Source organism: Salmo salar, chromosome ssa20 (assembly GCF_905237065.1).
Source record: "Salmo salar chromosome ssa20, Ssal_v3.1, whole genome shotgun sequence".
Classification (NCBI taxonomy): domain Eukaryota; kingdom Metazoa; phylum Chordata; class Actinopteri; order Salmoniformes; family Salmonidae; genus Salmo; species Salmo salar.
Window position 1 is genome coordinate 59,876,273 of NC_059461.1, and position 26,998 is coordinate 59,903,270.

Consider the following 26,998-nt stretch of genomic DNA (forward strand, 5'->3'; position numbering starts at 1 on the left):
TCCCTCACTCTACCTCCACCTCTCTCTACCTCCACCTCTCTCTACCTCCACCTCTCTCTACCTCCATCTCTCTCTACCTCCACCTCTCTCTACCTCCACCTCTCTCTACCTCCACCTCTCTCTACCTCCACCCCTCTCTACCTCTCTCCATTTCTCTCTTCCTCACCCTCTCCCTCTACCTCCTCCCTTCTCTCTCTGCAATTAAGCTATTCACAGCTTCTTCCTGCTCAGAGAACAGCTCAGATCTAGTCAATTAATTCAATGTAAATGAGAGGATTCACTCCCATGTCTATTCACTCGATGACCCCTTGATAATTTATATCAAACAACACTTCAGACTAACATTCATGGACCTGGGTGTGAATGTGAGTGAGTGAGTGAGTGAGTGAGTGAGTGAGTGAGTGAGTGAGTGAGTGAGTGAGTGAGTGAGTGAGTGAGTGAGTGAGTGAGTGAGTGAGTGAGTGAGTGAGTGAGTGAGTGAGTGAGTGAGTGAGTGAGTGAGTGAGTGAGCGAGCGAGCGGGTCTGCAGTAGTATAGGGGCAATACAGAATAATGTCAAAAGTAAATGGAGTGAATGAGAGATAGAAAATAAAAATACCCTTGACTTTGTACTGTATTGATCATGTATTTGCAACAACTATACTGTAAACCCATATCTGTGTGTACTCTGTATGTGTTTTATGCAGTTGTTGTCATCTATATCATGTTGTCTGTAAATGTTTATGGTTTAATATATTTAATGCGAGACAAATTACAGTGAAATACCAAATAAATGAACTGAACTGAGCCTGGATAGACAGAAACTGCAGTATCTGTCTATCCTGGAGCTGGGTAGATGGGATGGTTGGGGTGAGGGGGTGTTTGGTGTCCATGGTGACAGTGACGTGCGTATCGTAGCATGTCGTGTCATGGCGTACCTCTCTGAGGGCGGGGTCAGTGATGCTGTCCAGGCTGACGGAACCCTCGTAGGTCAGGTGGTGAAAGACATTGAGGGCGCGCACCGCCTCGGGCCCGCGCTGCTTGTAGCCGAAAATAAGGTCAACCCACTGATGCAGCTGACACGACACAAACTCACTTTCCAGGGCCTGTCAGAACACACAGACACAGGCAGCAGGGTTAGAGGGGAAAGGCACCCGGAAGCATGAAGACACACACAGTAAACACACAATATACATAACACACACAACACAACACAACACGTGCAGGGTGAGTAGAGGACAAAGGCAGCCAGCAGCATAAAAACACACAGTAAACACACAACAATACACACATCGGAAACAATAACACACACCACACAACCCAACACTAGTTACACTACACACACAGTCAATGTTACTGTACATACAACTGACAACATCACTGCACTGCTCAAAACATAAACCCCACTGCACTAGTTGTTGTAAAACAGGAGGAAAACTACTATTGAACCTAAAGCATTCAGTGATAATATGGAATCCTGAGTTTTGATAGCAGCTATTCTCTCTCCAGCCAGACTGTGATAAAAACTCCATCCCAAATAGCACCCTATTCCCTATATAGTGCACTACTTCTGACCACGGCTCTTAGCAAAAGTAGTGCACTAGCTAGATAGGGAATAGGGTGCTATTTGGGACTAAGCCTAATAAACAGGATGAGCCTCAGGGAGCCTGTTTAATGTCTCCAGTCTGATATCAGCCAGGTATCATGTTTCTTCTCTGTCTATTAAAAATAATGACTAGCTATCTTTCTCATGGAGCTGTTCAATACTAATGGAGATCCACTTTACTGTAAGCCGTGTGTGTGTGTGTGTGTGTGTGTGTGTGTGTGTGTGTGTGTGTGTGTGTGTGTGTGTGTGTGTGTGTGTGTGTGTGTGTGTGTGTGTGTGTGTGTGTGTGTACGGAGAGGAACATGGATTTCTGATGGGAGTCTTAAGGGTGTTTTAGATAAGATATCAAAGAGTATCTAACTAGATCACTACAGTATTCCTGTAATCTTACACTGGCCCCTATGGCAGACAAAGTTACTGTTGTGTTATATCACTATGGTAGACAGTGTTACTGTTGTGTTACATCACTATGGTAGACAGTGTTACATCACTATGGTAGACAGTGTTACTGTTGTGTTACATCACTATGGTAGACAGTGTTACTGTTGTGTTACATCACTATGGCAGACAGTGTTACTGTTGTGTTACATCACTATGGTAGACAGTGTTACATCTCTATGGTAGACAGTGTTACTGTTGTGTTACATCACTATGGTAGACAGTGTTACTGTTGTGTTACATCACTATGGTAGAGAGTGTTACATCACTATGGTAGACAGTGTTACTGTTGTGTTACATCACTATGGTAGACAATGTTACATCACTATGGTAGACCGTATTACTGTTGTGTTACATCACTATGGTAGACAGTGTTACTGTTGTGTGACATCACTATGGTAGAGAGTGTTACATCACTATGGTAGACAGTGTTACTGTTGTGTTACATCACTATGGCAGACAAAGTTACTGTTGTGTTAGATCACTATGGTAGACAGTGTTACTGTTGTGTTACATCACTATGGTAGACAGTGTTACTGTTGTGTTACAGCACTATGGCAGACAAAGTTACTGTTGTGTTATATCACTATGGTAGACAGTGTTACTGTTGTGTTACATCACTATGGTAGACAGTGTTACTGTTGTGTTACATCACTATGGTAGACAGTGTTACTGTTGTGTTACATCACTATGGTAGACAGAATTACTGTTGTGTTACAGTACATCAATTTGGTAGACAGTGTTACTGTTGTGTTACATTACAATTGTAGACAGTGTTACTGTTGTGTTGCATCACTATGGTAGACAGTGTTACTGTTGTGTTACATCACTATGGTAGACAGTGTTACTGTTGTGTTACATCACTATGGTAGACAGAATTACTGTTGTGTTACAGTACATCACTATGGTAGACAGTGTTACTGTTGTGTTACATTACAATTGTAGACAGTGTTACTGTTGTGTTGCATCACTATGGTAGACAGTGTTACTGTTGTGTTACATCACTATGGTAGACAGTGTTACTGTTGTGTTACATCACTATGGTAGACAGTGTTACTGTTGTGTTATATTACTATGGTAGACAGTGTTACTGTTGTGTTATATTACTATGGTAGACAGTGTTACTGTTGTGTTATATTACTATGGTAGACTTATAGTGCTTATGTTATTATTGTTCTTATTGTTGACCCAGTGGTCGCACACTACAACTCTAGCAGCAGATATGCATAAAGACATGCTGCAGGACTTTACACTCTCCCTCCCACAGGACAATAACAGCCTCTACCAACAGAGTGGAGCTAGCTAGAGCGCACAGACAGAGCTGAACACAGAGGGAGCTGAACTAGCCATGGGGCATGTCACCACGATTGAATCTGGCACATGCAAAGATGGGAAATGGAGGGAGGAGGGGTGGAGGGAGGGTGGGAGAGGGAAGGAGAGAGAGAGGGAGAGAGAGAAAGAGAGAGAGAGAAAGAGAGAGAATAAAAGGTAAAGTAAGAGGGAAGCAGAAAATGAAGAACGCTATAATAAGATCTGAGAGCAGGATGAGTGAGGACAGTGACGGAGAGTGAAGATGATGATTCTCTAGGTATCCATCCATGGATTCCGCATGTATGCTAATATCTATATTACAAGATAAGAGGATAAGAACACTGTGCAACACCCCCCCCCACTGCCGAGGCCTGGCCCTCCACCTCCCTCCTCTCTGTGCCACCCCTCCACCTCTCTAGGCCACCCCTCCGCCTCCCTCCTCCTCTCTGTGCCACCTCGCCACCTCTCTCCTCCTCCCTGTGCCACCCCTCCACCTCCCTCCTCTCTGTGCCACCCCTCCACCTCCCTCCTCCTCTCTGTGCCACCCCGCCACCTCTCTCCTCCTCCCTGTGCCACCCCTCCACCTCCCTCCTCTCTGTGCCACCCCTCCACCTCCCTCCTTCTCTCTGTGCCACCCCTCCACCTCCCTCCTTCTCTCTGTGCCACCCCGCCACCTCCCTCCTCCTCTCTGTGCCACCCTTCCCCCTCCCTCCTCCTCTCTGTGCCACCCCGCCACCTCTCTCCTCCTCCCTGTGTGCTAGGTTGATGTAGATGTAGCTGACCAGGCAGTAGTGGAGGAGAGCAGAGGGAGAGAGCAGAGGAGTAGAAGAGAGCTGAGCTTACTGAAAGGTCACCTCTGCTCGCCGCTAACCCCCGCCCCAGCCCCTTCCCATCACCACCCCTACCTCCCTCCCCCCAGCTCTGTCACTCCTGCTGAAAAGGTAAAGTGTGTTCCTACCCCATACCCCCCATCCAGAGCTCACGTTCTGTCTCTGTGTGTGTGTGTGTTGCTCAAAAGGGGCCTGCAGGGAGAACAGGGTTGTCCTGGGCTCACACACACACACACACACACACACACACACACACACACACACACACACACACACACACACACACACACACACACACACACACACACACACACACACACACACACTTAAATGATGATTGATGAGTCCAGCATTAGGTAACATTATAGGGGACACTTACGGGCCCTGTCCTTTAGTGACATCACCGGGGTCAGCTGCAGATTGTGTTAGTATCGAGCAGTGCACACAGACACACAGAGTGAGGGGGAGAGGGAAGAGGGAGGAGGAGAAGGGAGAGGTGGGGGGTAGGAAAGAAGAGGGGATGATAGAGGAGGAAAGGAGAGGGTGGTACAAAATGAGAGGACGGAGGAGAAGACAAGGGTGACAAAAGCAGGAGAGGAGAAGAGGAGAGGGTGGGAGGAGCGTGTTAGGTAGAGGAACAGAGCAGAGGGTGGGAGATAAGGAGAGGAGGAGAGGCGTTTAGGTCCTCACCATCCGGTTGATCCTGACAAAGTCCTCAGGCTTGTTGGCCCAGGGAGGCAGCTCTACATCACACACCATGCTGCCATCCTCCCTCTGGCCCAGGTGGTAACCATTACTGTTACCAAACATCTCCGGCAGGTAGTAGAACTCTGGAATCAACTCCTGTTGGAGACAGGCATTACCACATTATTATACACGTTATTATACTACATTATTACACGTTTTATTACACATGGCAGGTAGTGGGATCAACAAGGGGATGAGAAATGTAAGGAGAGTAAATGGACTGTGTATGTGTGTGTGACTTCAGGGGGAAAGGTAATACAAGCCAAATAAACAGCAGGCCACGGGTGTTGAGAGGTGCTGTAACAGTTATTTCAGTGGTGTGTGTGTGTGTGTGTCAGTGCAGAGGTGTGGTGATGAGGTCAGGACCTCAGCACAGAGAGGAAGAAATAAACTCTCATGATCCTCCCTGGTGTGATTCCAACTTCAGATAAAACAAACAACTAGCTGACCCTGGAGAAACCCTTTAGCCCAGTGGTCACCAACCTTTTCTGAGTCAAAATGCAAGCCGAGATCTACGCCTTCTTTTTTTGAAACATAAAGTAAAAAATGTAAGCTTATGCATCATTAACCTAATAAAAACAGGTCTGTAGGGATGACATCTGTGCAGTTGGCCTAATTCATTATCACAGCATATTAGCTATGCTTGGTCTGCCAGTATGGTTCTTCTCAGATCACATTATATTTCAAAACTCGAGCTACATAAACAAAACAGCTCAGTTGTTGTATTACTTGCGAGGCAAAGATGAGCATACATTTAAATATGACCTTTTTCATTTTACCCAACTAATGGTACCTGCAACTGATGGTCGGTCTCAGTGGAGGAAGGGAGAGAGTAGCGGAGGGTGAGACTGACAAGAGAGAGGGGACACAGTCTTCCACCTGATGGGCGAAACTTGAGAAGCAATGCATTATTTCTCCCTCATGCACAAATTCATGTTGTTGTTCCTATGACCAGAGAAAGTGAAATATTCCTCGATATTAATATAGACGAGCTGCTAATAATAAAAACACAGGCCTATCAATACACTTGGCTACTCATTCATTTCAGTTGCTGTGCAGATTGTAGTGCGATCGTTGTCCCCATGTGCAGTTGCAAACCGTAGTCGGGCTTTTTTATGGCGGTTTGGGAGCAGTGGCTTCTTCCTTGCTGAGCAGCCTTTCAGGTTACGTCGATATAGGACTCGTTTTACTGTGGATATAGATACCTTTGTACCCGTTTCCTCCAGCATCTTCACAAGATCCTTTGCTGTTTTTCTGGGATTGATTTGCACTTTTCGCACCGAAGTACGTTCATCTCTAAGAGACAGAACGCGTCTCCTTCCTGAGCGGTATGACGGCTGCGTGGTGCCATGTTGTTTATACTTGCGTACTATTGTTTGTACAGATGAACGTGGTACCTTCAGGCGTTTGGAAATTTCTCCCAAGGATGAACCAGACTTGTGGAGGTCTTGGCTGATTTCTTTGATTTTCCCATGACGTCAAGCAAAGAGGCACAGAGTTTGAAGGTAGGCCTTGAAATACATCCACAGGTACACCTCCAATTGACTCAAATGATGTCAATTAGCCTATCAGAAGCTTCTAAAGCCATGACATCCTTTTCTGGAATTTTCCAAGCTATTTAATGGCACAGTCAACTTAGTGTATGTAAACTTCTGACCCACTGGAATTGTGATACAGTGAATTATAAGTGAAATAATCGGTCTGTAAACAATTGTTGGAAAAATTACTTGTGTCATGCAGAAAGTAGATGTCCTAACCAACTTGCCAAAACTATAGCTTGTTAACAAGACATTTGTGGAGTGGTTGAAAAGCAAGTTTTAATGACTCCAACATAAGTATATGTAAACATAAGTATATGTAAACTCCAAAATAAGTATATGTAACTGTAGTTGCCATCACACTCAGGCCAGGTCCATCTCCAGTGAGACTACTGTGCAGGCGTACTAATAACAGAGTGATAGCATGGTAATAACATAAATATAGGGATACTTAAAACCTGAACTGAACAATCTCCCACCCTTCTTTAAAAACAAATAAAACATCAACAACATAATTAAATGTCCCAAGTATTATTTAAATTACCCATTACAAATGGGTTGTGTGACAAAGTTTTTATTTGTATTACTCAAGCTGCCACTTTCCATTACTGATTGCCTGTAGGAGCACAAGACCGGATGCTCCCTTTTTAGTCAGGCAGTCACCAAGCTGTTCCTTTGTGGCCGACCACAGAATTCGCTGGATTCTCTGTGCTTGAATAAGTTCCTTGATGCTGCTAATCTCAAGACAAAGTATTTTCTCTGTGACAAACTTGGTTGACTTGACAGCATCAACTAGGGAGTTGCTGTCAGTGACACAAACTACAGGTAGAATGTGCCGTTTTGCCTCAGCAGTGGTAAGCTCTGAAAACAGAGTTGCCAGAAAGATGGCATTGTCAATTCCATCCGCAAGAGCAAGGGTTTCTCAAGCAAGTGTGCTTCGGACTACCCTTCTGATCCTTTCTGACTGCCAACAGATGGTGAAAATCTTCCTTTTTCATCCATTAACACGATTAGATGTCCACCTTGTGTGCCTCCATCTGTAAGGTTCCCTAGGGAAGCATCACTGAAGATAGTCATATTTTCCAACATGCTGAAACTTTAGAGTCACTTGTTGTGATTTCAGTTTACGAACAACTTTGTTTGTCTCTTGAATGGTTTATACAGTGGGGTGTTTAGTGTTGGATGCCAAGTTGCAGCCATCAAACATTACATCAGGTCTACTCTGTCTAGCAACCCATAGAATTTGACCCATCTTTGACCTCAATTGATCAGCTTCAATTCCACAGAGCGGGGAATTGCTTTGTACGGCTCTTGAAGAATCTGTGTGGATGGGTTGAAGATTCTTGATATAGCTTTCCTGTTGCATCAGTATTGGTCTGTCAACTGTAATAAACTCTATGCCAACATAACAAAAATGATCATGCTCCTCACGGCCGACCTGGAAAACAGCTTTGAGGTGTGGAATCACAGTAGCAAAGGTCTGTGAGCCACCCCAGATAAAGTCATCAACATGACAGGCAAGTACTCCAGTCACATTGCAGTCTTGATCAAGCCAATAGAAGACTGCAGGATCCACTTGTGACATTTTTCCACCTGTATTCAGCATTGTTGCCTTGACTTTGTTGTACCAGTAGTGATGCATCTGCCAGGCTATACACACTTTTTTAGTTTCCACAGTGTTCTTTCGCTCTTAGCTTCAGGCGGAGGTCAGCTGTGAATGTCCCTTGACAGCTCTGTTCCCTGCAAAAATGCAGATTTGATGTCTATGGAATGAAGTTTCAATTTTTTTCTGGCAGATCACTGACATCAGCAATCTGAGTGACTCTGAGGCGCATGTCGGTGAGTGTTTTAGGTGTTCTTTAGCAGCCAGCTCCTCAAAACCTCTAGCCACTAAACGTGCTTTTGGCACCATTCCAGGTAAGGATTCTTTAAGGGTACACACCCACCTTGTTGACACATCTGAGTCAGCTGACCTGTTGTTTACCAGAAAGTGTAGCTGGTGTAGCTTTTCCTGCTCTTCCAATGACTGTTGCTGTGTGTGGAATACCACTTTCTCTGTCCATGTATTTAACAGTTTGTCCAGTTGCAGATTAGAACCACCATGTTGTCTTAATACATGTGGCTGTTGTTGAACGATTTCCTCATTTAAAACCTCAACAGTATTACCTGTGTCATGGTTGAAGCTCTCTGCTCCATTTCCTGTGTCAGTTTCAGTGTCCATATCCTTGGATGCAACATCTGGTAGGTTTGTGTCTGTTAATGTGTCCTTTTTGTCATTTTCAGTAGGAGGCTGATTCTCAGCAACAGCCCCTCCATCTTGTTGATCATTTACTTTCCGCAATCTTGAGTGATGCATCCTGACAATGATGTCTCTGTGCCTCACAAATATCACCACACCATCTTGGCCAATGACTACTCCCTGTCCTTTCCACTCGACAGTCAATTCGTTTGTAGTACACTTTGTTTCCAGTCTCGTACTTCTCATCTGTGGGTAGAAGCTGTTTCAAATCAAATCAAATCAAAAATCAAATCAAACTTTATTTGCCACATGCGCCGAATACAAGTGTAGACTTTACCGTGAAATGCTTACTCACAAGCCCTTAACCAACAGTGCCGTTTAAGAAGAAGAAAATATTTACCAAGTAGGCTAAAATACAAAGTAATAATAAAAAGTAACACAATAACAATAACAAGAGAGCACCGGTGCATAGGTAACAAACAAACAGTGAGTAGCAGCAGTGTACAAAAGGGAGGGGGGGGGGATCAATGTAAATTGTCCGGTGGCGATTTTTATGAATTGTTCAGCATTCTAATGGCTTGGGGGTAGAAGCTGTTGAGGAGCCTTTTGGTCCTAGACTTGACGCTCTGGAAAACAGTCTATAACTTGGGTGATTGGAGTCTCTGACAATTTTATGGGCTTTCATCTGACACCGCCTATTATACAGGTCCTGGATGGCAGGAAGCTTGGCCACAGTGATGTACTGGGCCACTCACACTACCCTCTGTAGCGCCTTACAGTCAGCTGCCGAACAGTTGCCATACCAGGCGGTGATGCACCTGATCAGGATGCTCTCGACGGTGCAGCTGTAGAACCTTTTGAGGATCTGGAGACCCATGCCAAATCTTTTCAGTCTCCTGAGGGGGAAAAGGATTTGTTGTGCCCTCTTCACGACTGTCTTGGTATGTTTGGACCATGATAGTTCGTTGGTGATGTGGATACCAAGGAACTTGAAACTCTCGACCCGCTCCACTACAGCCCCATTGATCTTAATGGGGGCCTGTTCGGCCCACCTTTTCCTGTAGTCCACGATCAGCTCCTTTGTCTTGCTCACATTGAGGGAGAGTTTGTTGTCCTGGCACCACACTGCCAGTTCTCTGACCTCCTCCCTATAGGCCGTCTCATCGTTGTCGGTGATCAGGCCTACCACTGTTGTGTCGTCAGCAAACGTAATTATGGTGTTGGAGTCGTGTTTGGCCACGCAGTCGTAGGTGAACAGGGAATACAGGAGGGGACTAAGTACACACCCCTGAGGGGCCCCAGTGTTAAGGATCAGCGTGGCAGACGTGTTGTTGCCTACTCTTACCACCTGGGGGCGGCCCATCAGGAAGTCCAGGATCCAGTTGCAGAGGGAGGTGTTTAGTCCCAGAGTCCTTAGCTTAGTGATGAGCTTCGTAGGCACTATGGTGTTGAACGCTGAGCTGTAGTCAATGAATAGCATTCTCACATAGATGTTCCTTTTGTACAGGTGAGAAAGGGCAGTGTGGAGTGCGATTGAGATTACATCATCTGTGGATCTGTTGGGGCGGTATGCGAATTGGAGTGGGTTTAGGGTGTCCGGGAGGATGCCATTAATGTGAGCCATGACCAGCCTTTCAAAGCACTTCATGGCTACCGACGTGAGTGCCACGGGCGGTAATCATTTAGGCAGGTTACCTTCGCTTCCTTGGTCACAGGGACTATGGTGGTCTGCTTGAAACATGTAGGTACTACAGACTTGGTCAGGGAGAGGTTGAAAATGTCAGTGAAGACACTTGACAGTTGGTCCGCGCTTTAAGTACACGTCCTGGTAATCCGTCTGGCCCTGCGGCTTTGTGAATGTTGACCTGTTTAAAGGTTTTGTTCACATCGGCTACAGAGAGCGTTATCACACAGTCATCCAGAACAGCTGGTTCTCTTGTGCATGCTTCAGTGTTGCTTGCCCCGAAGCGAGCATAAAAGGCATTTAGCTTGTCTGGTAGGCTTGCGTCACTGGGCAGCTCACGTCTGGGTTTCTCTTTGTAGTTTTCAAGCCCTGCCAAATCCAATGAGCGTCAGAGCCGGTGTAGTAGGATTCAATCTTAATCCTGTATTGACGCTTTGCTTGTTTGATGGTTCGTCTGAGGGCATAGCGGGATTTCTTATAAGCGTCCGGATTAGTCTCCCAATCCTTGAAAGCGGCAGCTCTAGCCTTTAGCTCGATGCGGATGTTGCCTGTAATCCATGGCTTCTGGTTGGGATATGTACGTACAGTCACTGTGGGCACGACGTCATCGATGCACTTATTGATGAAACCGATGACTGAGGTGGTGCATTCCTCAATGCCATTGGATGAATCCCGGAACATATTCCAGTCTGTGCTAGCAAAACAGTCCTGTAGTGTAGCATCCGCGTCATCTGACCACTTCCGCATTGAGCAAGTCACTGGTACTTTCTGCTTTAGTTTTTGCTTGCAAGCAGGAATCAGGAGGATAGAATTATGGTCAGATTTGCCAAATGGTGGTTGGGGGAGAGCATTGTATGCATCTCTGTGTGTGGAGTAAAGGTGGTCTAGGATTTTTTTTCCCCCTTGGTTGCACATGTGGATATGCTGGTAGAAATTGGGTAAAACTGATTTAAGTTTGCCAGCATTAAAGTCCCCGGCCACTAGGAGCGGCGCTTCTGGCTGAGCATTTTCTTCTTTGCTTATGGCCTTATAGAGTTGGTTGAGAGTGGTCTTAGTGCCAGCTTCGTTTTGTGGTGGTAAATAGATGGCTACGAATAATACAGATGAGAACTCTATTGGTAGATAATGTGGTCTGCAGCTTATCATAAGGTACTCTACTTCAGGCGAGCAATACCTCGAGACTTCTTTGATATTAGACATTGCGCACCAGCTGTTATTGACAAAAAGACTCACACCCCCAGAGGTAGCGTCTCTGTTCTGCCGGTGCATGGAAAATCCTGCCAGCTCTATGTTGTCCGTATCTTCGTTCAGCCACGTCTCGGTGAAACATAATATGTTACAGTTTTTAATGTCCCGTTGGTAGGATAATCTTAATAGTAGGTCATCAATTTTATTTCCCAAAGTCTGCATGTTAGCAAGAAGAATGGAAGGCATTGGGAGTTTACTCGCTAACCTCCGAATTCTCAGAAGGATCCTCGATCTGCATCCCCTTTTCCGGCGCTTTTCTTCAAGCAAAAGGTGTGGATCTGGGCCTGTTCCAGTGAAAGCAGGATATCCTTCTCATCGGACTCGTTAAAGGAAAAAGTTTCTTCAAGTCCACGGTGAGTAATCGCTTTTCTGATGTCCAGAAGCTATTGTTACGCTCGTCAATTGAATGAGACCAAGGTGCAGCGTGGTAGGGGTACATTTTCCTTTATTAACAATGACACCGGGAAAAACAACAAAATACGAAAACAAACGTAAAGCTATATGCAGTGCAGAAAGCAACTGCACACAAACAAGATCCCACAAACTAAGGTGGGAAAAAGGCTGCCTAAGTATGATCCCCAATCAGAGACAACGATAGACAGCTGCCTCTGATTGGGAACCATACCCGGCAAACAAAGAAATAGAAAAACTAGAATGCCCACCCAAATCACACCCTGGCCTAACCAAATAGAGATATAAAAAGTCTCTAAGGTCAGAGCGTGACAGTTATTTTTGGTCATAAGAGACGGTAGCAGCAACATTATGTACAGTCGTGGCCAAAGGTTTTGAGAATGACACAAATATTAATTTTCACAAAGTCTGCTGCCTCAGTGTCTTTAGATATTTTTGTCAGATGTTACTATGGAATACTGTAGTATAACTACAAGCATTTCATAAGTGTCAAATGCTTTTATTGACAATTACATGAAGTTGATGCAAAGAGTCAATATTTGCAGTGTTGATCCTTCTTTTTCAAGTCCTCTGTAATCTGTCCTGGCATGCTGTCAATTAACTTCTGGGCCACATCCTGACTGATGGCAGCCCATTCTTGCATAATCAATGCTTGGAGTTTGTCAGAATTTATGGGTTTTTGTTTGTCCACCCGCCTCTTGAGGATTGACCACAAGTTCTCAATGAGATTAAGGTCTGGGGAGCTTCCTGGCCATGGACCCAAAATATCGATGTTCTGTTCCCAGAGCCACTTAGTTATCACTTTTGCCTTATGGCAAGGTGCTCCATGATGCTGGAAAAGGCATTGTTCATCACCAAACTGTTCCTGGATGGTTGGGAGAAGTTGCTCTCAGAGGATGTTTTGGTACCATTCTTTATTCATGGCTGTGTTCTTAGGCAAAATTGTGAGTGAGCCCACTCCCTTGGCTGAGAAGCAACCCCACACATGAATGGTCTCATGATGCTTTACTGTTGGCATGACACAGGACAAATGGTAGCGCTCACCTTGTCTTCTCCGGACAAGCTTTTTTCCGGTTGCACCAAACAATCGGAAAGGGGATTCATCAGAGAAAATGACTTTACCCCAGTCCTCAGCAGTCCAATCCCTGTACCTTTTGCAGAATATCAGTCTGTCCCTGATGTTTTTCCTGGAGAGAAGTGGCTTCTTTGCTGCCCTTCTTGACACCAGGCCAACCTCCAAAAGTCTTCGCCTCACTGTTCGTGCAGATGCACTCACACCTGCCTGCTGCCATTCCTGAGCAAGCTCTGTACTGGTGGTGCCCCGATCCCGCAGCTGAATCAACTTTAGGAGACAGTCCTGGTGCTTGCTGGACTTTCTTGGGTGCCCTGAAGCCTTCTTCACAACAATTGAACTACTCTCCTTGAAGTTCTTGATGATCCGATAAACGGTTGATTTAGGTGCAATCTTACTGGCAGCAATATCCTTGGCTGTGAAGCCCTTTTTGTGCAAAGCAATGATGACGGCACGTGTTTCCTTGCAGGTAACCATGTTTGACAGAGGAAGAACAATGATTCCAAGCACCACCCTCCTTTTCAAACTTCCAGTCTGTTATTCGAACTCAATCAGCATGACAGAGTGATCTCCAGCCTTGTCCTCGTCAACACTCACACCTGTGTTAACGAGAGAATCACTGACATGATGTCAGCTGGTCCTTTTGTGGCAGGGCTGAAATGCAGTGGAAATGTTTTATTGGGGATTCAGTTCATTTGCATGGCAAAGAGGGACTTTGCAATTAATTGCAATTCATCTGATCACTCTTCATAACATTCTGGAGTATATGCAAATTGCCATCATTCAAACTGAGGCAGCAGACTTTGTGAAAATTCATATTTGTGTCATTCTCAAAACCTTTGGACACGACTGTACACAAAAGTAAAAAAGTAAGTTGCAGAAAACGCAAAAAATAACAAAATAGCACAATTGGTTGGGAGAATGTAAAACGTCAGCCATATTCTTCGGTGCCATTTTTCTATCTGTTTACGCAGAGCCCTGCGAATTCTGTCTGAACACTCTGTTTCAGTGAATGCTTTTCTCGCTGCATGTAGTGCTGAAAGGTGCTGTCCCACCCATGCACTCACACTGATCCCTTTTAGTGCTGGTGGCTTGTCAACCAGTACAGAGGGAAGATTAGGGTTCTGCCCAAACACTAGTTGGTATGGGATGTAGCCATAAACATTGTGCATTGAGTTTTTTGCCATCAAAGCCCAATCTAGGGCTGTTTTCCAGTCACATCCATTGTCTTGCTTCACTTTCAGCATGATCTCTGTGAGTGTTTGTCTCTCCAGAAGTCCATTGCTCCACGGACTGTATGCAGCAGTTGTCTATACAGTGCCTTGCAAAAGTATTCACCCCCTTGGCGTTTTTCCTATTGTGTTGCATTACAACCTTTAATTTAAATCGATTTTTATTTGGATTTCTGGTAATGGACATACACAAAATAGTACAAATTGGTGAAATGAAATGAAAAAAAATTACTTGTTTAAATTGTTTATTTTTTTTTCAAAAACGTTAAAGGGGCGCATGCTTATGTATTCACCCCCTTTGTTATGAAGCCCCTAAATAAGATCTGGTGCAACCAATTACCTTCAGAAGTCACATAATTAGTTAAATAAAGTCCACCTGTGTGCAATCTAAATGTCACATGATCTGTCACATGATCTCAGTATATATACACCTGTTCTGAAAGGCCCCAGAGTCTGCAACACTGCAAAACACTAAGCAAGGGACACCACCAAGCAAGCGGCACCATGAAGACCAAGGATCTCTCCAAACAGGTCAGGGACAAAGTTGTGGAGTACAGATGGGTTATAAAAAAAATATCCAAAACTTTGAACATCCCACAGAGCACAATTAAATCCATTATTAAAAAATGGAAAGAATATCGCACCACAACAAACCTGCCAAGAGAGGGCCGCCCACCAAAACTCACGGACCAGGCATGGAGGGCATTAATCAGAGAGGCAACAAAGAGACCAAAGATAACCCTGAAGGAGCCGCAAAGCTCCACAGCGGAGATTGGAGTATCTGACCATAGAACCACTTTAAGCCGTACACTCTACAGAGCTGGGCTTTACGGAACAGTTGCCAGAAAAAAATAAGCAAACACATTTGGTGTTCGCCAAAAGGCATGTGGAAGACTCCACAAACATATGGAAGAAGGTACTCTGGTCAGATGAGAATAAAATTGAGCTTTTTGGCCATCAAGGAAAACACTATGTCTTGCACAAACCCAACACCTTGCATCACCCCGAGAACCCTATCCCCACAGTAAAGCATGGTGGTGGCAGCATCATGCTGTTGGGATATTTTTCATCGGCAGGGACTGGGAAACTGGTCAGAACGGAAGGAATGATGGATGGCGCTAAATATAGGGAAATTCTTGAGGAAAACCTGTTTCAGTCTTCCAGAGATTTGAGACTGGGACGGAGGTTCACCTTCCAGCAGGACAATGACCCTAAGCATACTGCTAAAGCAACACTCGACTGGTTTAAGGGGAAACATTTAAATGTCTTGGAATGGCTTAGTCAAAGCCCAGACCTAAATCCAATTGAGAATCTGTGCTATGACTTAAAGATTGCTGTACACCAGCAGGAACCCATCCAACTTGAAGGAGCTGTCCTCATGAGAGCCAGTTTCATCATAGCGCCTGATGGTTTTTGTGACTGCACTTGAAGAAACTTTCAAAGTTCTTGAAATGTTCTGCATTGGCTGACTTTCATGTCTTAAAGTAATGATGGACTGTCATATCTCTTTGCTTATTTGAGCTGTTCATGCCATAATATGGACTTGGTCTTTTACCAAATCAGGCTATCTTCTGTATACCACCTCTACCTTGTCACAACACAACTGATTAGCTCAAATGCATTAGAAGGAAAGAAATTCCACAAATTCACTTTTAACAAGGCACACCTGTTAATTGAAATGCACTCCAGGTGATTACCTCATGAAGCTGGTTGAAAGATTTCCAAGAGTGTGCAATGTTGTTATCAAGGCAAAGGGTGGCTATTTTGAAGAATCTAAAATCTAAAATATATTTAGATTTGTTTAACAATTTTTTGGTTACTACATGATTCCATTTGTGTTGTTTCATAGTTTTGATGTCTTCAAAATTATTCTACAATGTAGAAAATAGTAAAAATGAAGAAAAACCCTTGAATGAGTAGGTGTGTCTGAACCTTTGACTGGTACTGTACATGTCAGTACATACACACAACAAGTACGTCACATGGGGAGAGGTGTTGTGCCTTGAGGTGTTGCTTTATTTGTTTTTTGAAATCAGATTTTCTGTTTACTTGCACTGTGTAATATGGAAGGGAGTTCCATGCACTCATTGCTTTGTATAATACTGAACATTTCCTTGAATTTGTTCTGGACCTGGGAACTGTGAAAAGACCCCTGGTGGCCTGTCTGGTAGGGTAAGTGTGTGTGTCAGTGCTGTGTGTAAGTTGACTAGGCAAACAATTTAGAATTTTCAACACATTGTTTCTTATAAAAACAAGAAGTGATGCAGTCAGTCTTTCCTCAACTCTTAGCCAAGAGAGATCCTCGGAGCTCCCAGCCTCACCAGACCGTGAGGCTGCCTGAAGACCGGCCCATTCAACATCATCAGCTGTCATCATATGGTGAGAAACATCTCGGTCCCGAAGGCAAAAACCCTGTGCTACCCAGGAGCACGAGTACAGGACATAACAAGGCTGCTTCCGACTGTTCTACCACAGATGCCGGGAGCTGACACTGTCGTAGTCCATGTGGGGTAGAACGACATCAGGAGGGCTAGCTTGGAACATTTGAAAATTAACTGATTTTAGCATTAAAAGACGGCCAATAATTTCAGGTCCAGTACAATCGTTGGGCCGCGGGTGTGAAAGATTCAGCAGACTGCTGGCATTACACATCTGGCTAAAAGACTACTGTAGCTCTGCTGGAGTCACTTCTATTGATAACTTTGACACCTTCTGGAAACAGAAGATACTCTACAGGAGTCCATCATCTTGGCTCCTGGACCTTGTCCACGCATTTCAAGGCTGCATTGAAACAATGACTGGTAAATGATCCAAGACCAGCTCAGTTAATCCCTACCATTGTGAAAATGAGTCGTCATAATGCTGCATCACATTTACATGATCTTAGGGGCATTGGGAAACACAATGTAAGTAATTTAATGTATGTACTCCTAATTGCACCGAATACATCTGTTTATCCTACAGCTATTGTAAGCAGTAATCATAAGCCTATAAACCAGAGTTACACTGTTACACTGTTAGCACTGAGGTGGTGTGCAATAGTAGGAAGACCACTTTATGCAGCTCACCCTGCACTATCAGCTCCAATGTAAATAACATGAGTAAGTCTACCTCTGATAAGCTTCCCAGTAAAGAATTAAAAACAATCAAGCAACCCAGAAAAGTGCTAAAAATAGCCCATATTAACATATGTAGCCTAAGAACAAGGTCCATGAAGTCAATAACTTGCTTGTAACAGATGACATTCCTATTCTGACTATCTCTGAAACTCACTTAGATAATACCTTTGATGATACAGTGGTAGCAATACATGGTTAATAACATCTACCGAAAAGACAGAAATGCCAACGGAGGCGGTGTTGCGTTCTATATTCAGAACCACATTCCTGTAAAGCTTAGAGACGATCTAATGTTAAATACTTTTGAAGTAATATGGCTACAGGTTAATCTGCCTCACCTAAAGCCCATTCTTGTGGGAAATTGCTATAGACCACCAAGTGCTAACAGTCACTGTCAGGATAATATGTGTGAAATGCTTGATAATGTATGTGATATCAACAGAGAAGTATATTTTCTGGGTGATTTAAATATTGACTGGCTATCATCAAGCTGCCCACTCAAGAAAAAACTTCAAACTGTAACCAGTGCCTGAAACCTGGGTCAGATTGTCAGTCAACCTACCAGGGTAGTTACAAACAGCACAGGAATTAAATCATCAACTTACTAATGCTGCATACGTTTGTTTTAAAGCAGTATCCAAATCCACGCAGCCATTAAGAAAATGACTTTAAAGACTGTTAAATCCCCTTGGATTGATGAGGATTTGAAAAATTGAGTCTGGCAGCACAACTGATTGGCAAACGTACTGCAAATTAAGAAATAATGTGACTAAAGTAAATAAAAATAAAAATAAACTACACTATGAAACAAATATAAATTATTTAAAGAATGATAGTAAAAAGCTTTGGGGCACCTTAAATGAAATTTTGGGAAAAAAGCCAACTCATCTAATTCATTCATTGAATCAGATGGCTCATTCATCACAAAGCCCACTGATATTGCAAACTACTTTAATTACTTTTTCATTGGCAAGTTAAGCAAACTTAGGGATGACATGCCAGCAACAAACGCTGACACTACACATCCAAGTATATCGGACCAAATTATGAAAGACAAGAATTGTACTTTTGAATTCCTTAAAGTCAGTGTGGAAGAGTTAATAAATTATTGTTGTCTATCAACAATGACAAGCCACCGGGGTCTGACAATCTGGATGGGAAACTACTGAGGATAATAGCAGACGATATTGCCACTCCTATTTGCCACATCTTCAATTTAAGCCTACTAGAGAGCGTGTGCCCTCAGGCCTGGAGGGAAGCTAAAGTAATTCCGCTACCCAAGAATAGTAAAGCCCCCTTTACTGGCTCAAATAGCCGACCAATCAGCCTGTTACAAACCCTTACTAACCTTCTGGAAAAAAATTGTACTTGATCAGATACAATGCTATTTCACAGTAAACAAATTGACAACAGAATTTCAGCATGCTTATAGGGAAGGACACTCAACAAGCACAGCACTTACACAAATAACTGATGATTGGCTGAGAAAAATTGATGATAAAATGATTTCGGGGGCTGTCTTCTTAGACTTCAGTGCAGCTTTTGACCTTATCGATCATAGTCTGCTGCTGAAAGCACGTATGTGTTATGACTTTACACACCCTGCTATAATGTGGATAAAGAGTTACTTGTCTCACAGAACATAGAGGGTGTTCTTTAATGGAAGACTCTCAAATATAATCCAGTTAGAATCAGGAATTCCCCAGGGTAGTTGTTTAGGCCCTTGGTTTTTAAACTTTTTACTAATGACATGCCACTGACTTTGATTAAAGCCAGAGTGTCTATGTATGCAGACGACTCAACATTATACACGTCAGCTACTACAGCGACTGAAATGACTGCAACACTCAACAAAGAGATGCAGTTAGTTTCAGATTGGGTGGCAAGGAATAAATTAGCCCTAAATATTTCTACAACTTAAAGTATTGTATTTGGAACAAAACACTCACTAAACCCTAACCCTCAACTAAATCTTGTAATAAATAATGTGGAAATTGAGCAAGTTGAGATGACTAAACTGCTTGGAGTAACCCTAGATTGTAAACCGTCATGGTCAAAACATATTGATGCCGTAGTAACTAAAATGGGGATAAGTCTGTTTATAATAAAGCGATGCTCTGCCTTCTTAACAACACTATCAACAAGGCAGGTCCTACAGGCCCTAGTTTTGTTGCACCTTGACTACTGTTCAGTCGTGTGGTCAGGTGCCACAAAAAAGGACTTAGGAAAATTGCAGTTGACTCAGAACAGGGCAGCACAGCTGGCCCTTGGATGTACAAAGAGAGCTAATATTTATATGTCAATCTCTCCTGGCTGAAAGTGGAGGAGAGATTGACTCATCACTACTTTTATTTATGAGAGGTATTGACATGTTGAATGCACCAAGCTGTTTGTCTAAACTACTGGCACACAGCTCGAACACCCATGCATACCCAACAAGACATGCCACAAGAGGTCTCTTCACAGTCCAGAACAGACTATGGGAGGCATGGAGTACTACATAGAGCCATGACTACATGGAACTCTATTCCACATCAAGTAACTGACGCAAGCAGTCAAATTATATTTTTTAACAGATAAAAAAAACACCTTATGGAACAGCGGGGACTGTGAAGCAACACAAACATACACAAACATACATACATACACTTAGTTTTAGTACTGTAAATATGTGGTAGTGGTGGAGTAGGGGTCTGAGGACACACAGTGTGTTGTGAAATCTGTGAATGTATTGTAATGTTTTTAAAATTGTATAAACTACCTTAATTTTGCTGGACCCCAGGAAGAGTAGCTGCTGCTTTGGCAGCAGCTAATGGGGATCCATAATAAATACAAATACAATGAAGAGCACAACATGCCGCTCTGTTTTGGGCCCGCTGCATTAACTAGGTCCTTCTATGCACCATTTGACTATATGACTGGACAATAATCAACATAAGATAAAACTAGAGCCTGCAGGAATTGATTTGTGGAGTGTGGTATCAAAAAAGCAGAGCATCTCTTTATTACGGACAGACCTCTCCCCATCTTTACAAGCATTGGATCTATATGTTTTGACCATGACAGTTTCCAATCTAAGGTAACACCAAGGAATTTAGTCTCCTCAACTTGTTCAGCAGCCGCACCATTCATTACCAGATTCAGCTGAGGTCTAGAACTTCAGGAATGATTTGTACCAAATACAATGCTCTTAGTTTTAGAGATGGTCAGGACCAGTTTATTACTGGCCACCCATTCCAAAACAGACTGCAACTCTTTGTTAAGGGTTTCAGTGACTTCATTAGCTGTGTTTGCTGATGTGTATATGGTTGAATCATTAGCATACATGGACACACATGTTTAATGCCAGTGGCAGGTCATTGGTAAAAATAGAAAAGAGTAGAGGGCCTAAAGAGCTGCCCTGTGGTACACCACACTTTACATGTTTGACATTAGGTCTATATCCACGATATGGCAGAGGTTGAAAAGCCATAACACATACGTTCTCTCAACAACAGGTTACGGTCAATAATATTAAAGGCTGCACTGAAATCTAACAGTACAGCTCCCACAATCTTTGTACTATCAATTTCTTTCAACCAATCATCAGTCATTTGTGTCAGTGCAGTACATGTTGAGTGCCCTTTTCTACAAGCATGCTGAACGTCTGTTGTTCATTTGTTTACAGAGAAATAACATTGTATTTGGACAAACACAATTTTTCTAACAGTTTGCTAAGAGCTGGGAGCAAGCTGATAGGTCTGCTGTTAGAACCAGTAAATGCCATTTCCCTCCAGGCGTGAGGACAAATACTTTCCTCTAGGCTCAGATTAAAGTTTTGACAGATAGGAGTGGCTACAGATTCAGCTACCATCCTCAAAAGCTTTCCATCTAAGTTTTCAATGCCAGGAGGTTTGTCAATATTGATAGATAACAATAATATTTCCACCTCTCCCACACTAACTTTACAAAATTCAAACTTGCAATGCTTTCTTAAATTGTTGTTATTTTTTATGCATGAGTACACTGGCTCAATGTTGTTGGCATTTCCTGCCTAAGTAATCATTAAAATAATTGGCAACATCAAATGGTTTTGTAATGAATAAGCCATCTGATTCGATGTAAGATGGAGTTGAATTTGTCTTTCTGAACATTATTTCATTTAAAGTTCTCCAAAGTTTTTTTATTGGTTTTATAATGCAGTTTATTTTTCTTTTTGTTGAGTTTAGTCACATAATTTCTTAATTTGCAGTAAGTCAGATGTGTGGCCAGACTTAGTCACTCCTTTTGCCCTATCTCTTTCAACCATACAGTTTTTCAATTCCTCATCAATCCATGGAACCTTAACAGTTCTAACAGTCAGGTGCATGTTTATCAATAACTGGAAGAAGCAATATCATAAATGCATCAAGTGCAGTGTCTGGAGGCTCCTTATTAATAATCACATCAGACCAACAAATATGTTTAACATCATCCACAAAGGAGTCACACCAAAATATTTTGTATACACTATTTTAGGCCCAGCTGAATCAAGTACATCTAAGACCAACAATGCAAGACTATTTTTTGGGATCGCAAGGACTTGAAGATCGACCAGCCACTGCTTTAGCCAATCACAGAGCCTCCTCTTCTCCACTCAACTCCACTCCTCCCTCTCTGACAGATGCCTCTGTACATTGGACCATGTGCACAACAGGAATGTGGCACCTCCCTCCTTTCTCTGTCAGAGCCCTCATTAGAAAACCCTTTAAAACCATTTAAAACCATTTCAACTCTGTTTATCTAGGCCTGTGTGTGTCAGGAATTGCATGTGTTTGTGTGTGTGCCATGTGTGTGCGTGCCATGTGTGGGGGGTGACTTCATGTTGGTGTGTGCGTCCGTGCATATGTGTGTGTGTGTGTGTGTGTGTGTGCACGCGCGTTCGTGCATGTGTATGTCAGTGACTGTGTATGTGTGTGTTTACAATATGCTGGGCATCCTAGCTGGTTCAGCTCTAGTATGAGGGCTGTTTTATGAAAGCAGTGTTTGTCGTGTTCTGTGATACTGTTGGTTTTTACCAGGCCTATGGGAGTTCGACCAGGCCTGTTGCCTATGGGCTGATAACTACAGGAGGGTTACAGGCAGGGCTTTAGGACGGTAAATCAGGGTTTACAGAGGAAGGTGGCATGACAGGAAACACCCCAATAAAATACTGGAGTCTGCTGTTGGTCACATTTTACCCTCTAACTGACCACAACACTGGAGGCTGTTCCTCCCTCCCTCCCAACCTCCCTCCCCTCTCTCTTTATCTATCTCTCTCTCTCTGTCTGTCTATTTCTCGGTCCTCTCTCTCCCTCACTCTCTTCCCCTCCAACCCTTCCTCTCTCTCTCTCTCTCTCTCTCCCTCCCTCCCTTCCCCCTCCCCCTTACTCTCTCTATTTGTAAACTTCCCTGTCATAACTCAGCACCAAGCTGTTAAAGCTGCCAGCTCCGTTTTCGAGCCCAGCTCCCGTCAGCCATTAATACAGCAACAGCCTGTTAATGGGCTGAACAAGTCAATCACAGAGCCTCCATAGATAGCTAACAGGCTCCATAGATAGCTAATAGCCTCCATATATAGCTACTAGCCTCCGTAGACAGCCAACAGCCCCCATAGATAGCTAACAGTCTCCATAGATAGCTAACAGCCTCCATAGATAGCTAACAGCCTGCAAAAATAGCTAACAGCCCATAGATACCTAACAGTCTCCATAGATAGCTAATAGCCTCCATAGATAGCTAACAGCCACCATAGATAGCTAACAGCCACCATAGATAGCTAACAGGCCATAGCATTAGCTATATTAGATCCTGCTCGAGCCCTTCAGGTAACACACTGGCAGCGTTCTGGGGGGTTACTGGGACTGTTACTGGGACTACTCATAGACAAGTCTGCCTCTCCCTCTTTCACTCACACACACGCACGCAGGCAAGCATGTACATGACACACACACACTAGTGGGGACACAGAGACATGGATTATTAACACTGTTAAAAAATGAATTGTGAAGTGGAGGAGGGTGGGGGGATGCTAGAACAAGGTCGCTCCATATAGACTTGCTCTTGTAGGTGGTCAGCCCACCCCTGCAAAGGCCCCCTTCCACTCCCCCAGTTCTGTACTCTGTGTCATAATGTAGGTAGCACTTTGTGTATGTAGGTAACTGTGTACATAGGTAACTGCGTGCACCTACATAAAACTGTGTGTAAAACTGTGTGCATGAAGGTAAAACTGTGTGTATGAAGGTAGAACTGTGTGTGTAGATGAAACAATTTAGCAGAATAATTCCTGTTACTAATACATAATGAAACACAGCTGCGGTTGTAATAGCTTGTCTCTGTCTCCTTTGTGCTGATAGACCAGCAGCCATGTTCTGTGTGTTTCAACAGACAGACAGACATACATACAAGTAGTTTAAAGTAGCATGTATTTGTTAACAGGGCGTGTTGGCTGGTGTGCTGCTCTCTCCCCCTCCTCCCCAAGCTGAGCCCAGGAAAAGCCCTGTCCGGACATAAAACACTACATTTTAAATAGCTTTTGTCATTAATGCTTTATTAATTGCCTGGGGCAACACTAACCCGACACGGGGTGTTCTAGAAATATCTGACACTTTGAGGTCAGAGCTGTTCCCGCTGTGTTACAGAGTGACCGTGGTGGTGGTTCAGCGTTTCTCTGTCTGTGTCCCAAATGGCACCCTATTCTCTATATAGTGCACTACTTTTGAGCAGGGCTAATAGGGAGCCATTTGGGATACAAACCTCTGACTGCTCCTCTGAGGAAGGAAGGAGAGGATTTCTTTCTTTCTTTGTCTTCAGCCTTTGTTCACATAGAGTACAGCACTCCTTTCTTTTTTAAAGTAATGTTTTTTTTATATAAGAGGTAAATCAAGTATGTATTTTTAAGTGTTTTAGTTATGCACAGTGTACCATGTCTCTGTTCCTCAGTTTGAGCACAGTGTTATTTATAATTCATGGGATATATATTTTATTGTGACGTTTCCTTCTGGGTTGAAAACCGATGAACAGACCCACCGTAGACACAGATACAGAGTATTTTACATTGAGCAGAGGTTGTTTCATGGACACACACATACCTGAATGCACGCACGCACACACACACACACACACACACACACACACACACACACACACACACACACACACACACACACACACACACACACACACACACACACACACACACACACACACACACACACACACACACACACACACACACACACAGTGACACAAAGACACACACCCTGACGTCTGAGGTGTCTCTCTGGCAGTGCCTCCAGGAGCGGGTGATGGCTGAAAAGGTCCGGTCTGGATGGTCAAACTTGTTGTTGTTAGCTTTCAGGAAGAACGTGGTGAAAGGCTCCTGCAAGAGAAAACACACACACATTTTACGTTGAGGAAAGGATGTTTCATGGACACACACACACACACACACACACACACACACACACACACACAAACAAACAAACGAACACACATAACACCCCCATTCCAAACCATACTGTCAGTGAACTAGATTTTCTATTGCATGTTCAGAATGAATAATTTCTACTCCTCTAAGGAGAGCTAATAGCTGAATTCTACTGGTTGTGACAGAGAGAAGGGACAATGAGAATGTCTCTTATTGGAACCATAGATGCGGTAAAGAGGTCAATGGAACGCAGACTGTGGGGGATAGAATTTTTATTTTATTTATTTAACCTTTATTTAACTAGGTAAGTCAGTTAAGAATAAATTCTTATTTACAATGACGGCCTACCCCGGCCAGACCCAGACGACATTGGGTCAATTGTGTGCCACCCTATGGGACTCCCAATCACGGCCGGTTGTGATTCAGCCTGGACTCAAACCAGGGTCTGTAGTGACACCTCAAGCACTGAGATGCAGTGCCTTAGACCGCAGCGCCACTTGGGAGCCCAGAAGAAGAAGAAGGACGCCGGGCTGTTGCAAAGAGAAGATTCGCAATCTTTCCCCCTGTCACGCCCTGACCTGAGAGTGCCGTTTTTCTCTGTTTGGTTAGGTCAGGGTGTGACATGGGGTGGGCATTCTATGTGTTATATGTCTATGTTGTCTTTTTCTTTGATTGGCCCAGTATGGTTTCCAATCAGAGGCAGCTGTCTATCGTTGTCTCTGATTGGGAATCATACTTAGGCAGCCCTTTTCCCTCCTTCAGTGTGGGATCTTGTCTTTGTGTTGCATGTGTTTGCACGCCTAGCTTTTTGTTCATTGTATTGTTTATTGTTTTTGCTGGTTCACATTGAAAATAAAGTATGATGAACCCAACTCACGCTGCGCCTTGGTCTACCTTTAACGACGAACATCACACCCCCACGGCATCTTTCCCCAATACCTTTCCATGGCATTTCCATTGTTTGGGTCGAGTTCCATTGACCTCTTTACCACATCTATGGTGTGTTTCTGTGTATGTGAGGTTCCTGACAAGTGTCTGTCTGTCTGTCTGTCTGTCTGTCTGTCTGTCTGTCTGTCCTCCCCTACTGTACATTACCCACAATGCCTTAGGGAGTATTAATTACAGTGCTGGTCGCCGGGAGCGACGGTGGTAATTGGCTGATACCGTATGTGGTGTTCCCAGTCTGAGATGGAGACAGTGTTCTGATGGGGGGGATGTAGGGTGGAGAGGAGGAGAGGAGGAGTGTGGGTAGTGAGGAGAGGTGTAAGTGCTGTCAGAGGAACTCTTCTAATTCAACAGACCCTCTGCTAATGAGGGGAAGAGGAGGAGGAGAGTGGCAGGCAAAGGGAGAACAGGGGGAGGGTGCTACTAACTCCCCATCAAGCTTTCTCCAATTAACGAGCTGCCTAACATATCAGATATGGCCAAACCCCAGGAGGGGTAACCCTTTATCACACCATTTGGATTCCACTGGTATTTACTAAACACTAGATAGTATCAATGTCCTTTCAACTGTGTAGATTGTGTGACTTACTATCTAACTAACATACTAGCTGCCATTTTGAACATATTAATTTGGATAAAAAACTACTTACAGTACCAGTAAAATGTCTGGACACACCTACTCATTCAAGGGTTTTTCTTTATTTTTACTATTTTCTTCATTGTAGAACAATAGTGAAGACAACAAAACTATGAAATAACCAATAACCATAAACAAAAAAGTGTTAAACAAATAAAAATATATTTGAGATTTGAGATTCTTCAAAGTAGCCACCCTTTGCCTTGATGACAGCTTTGCTGAGCACTTGTTGGCTGCTTTTCCTTCACTCTACGTTCCAACTCATCCCAAACCATCTCAATTGGGTTGAGGTTGGGGGATTGTGGAGGCCAGGTCATCTGATGCAGCACTCCATCACTCTCCTTCCTGGTCAAATAGCCCTTACACAGCCTGGAGGTGTGTTGGGTCATTGTCCTGTTGAAAAACAAATTATAGTCCCACCTAGCGCAAACCAGATGGGATGGCGTATCACTGTAGAATACTGTGGTAGCCATGCTGGTTAAGTGTACCTTGAATTCTAACCAAAAATCTTAAATTCAGACCAAAGGACAGATTTC

The 26,998-nt window shown here is 43.7% G+C and overlaps 1 protein-coding gene across 3 annotated transcripts in view; it reads right to left on the reverse strand.

Moving 5' to 3' along the window:
* Positions 1-26,998, reverse strand: part of LOC106580977 (neurobeachin) — a 344,141-nt gene that overhangs the window by 21,662 nt on the left and 295,481 nt on the right. For all 3 annotated transcript variants that reach the window (XM_045703701.1, XM_045703700.1, XM_014162593.2), the window contains 3 exons: positions 24,713-24,832; positions 4,855-5,007; positions 918-1,085 (listed from right to left, as the gene is read on the reverse strand). In XM_045703701.1, coding sequence (XP_045559657.1) covers positions 918-1,085; positions 4,855-5,007; positions 24,713-24,832 — 441 coding nt within the window. The remainder of the gene's footprint in view (positions 1-917; positions 1,086-4,854; positions 5,008-24,712; positions 24,833-26,998) is intronic.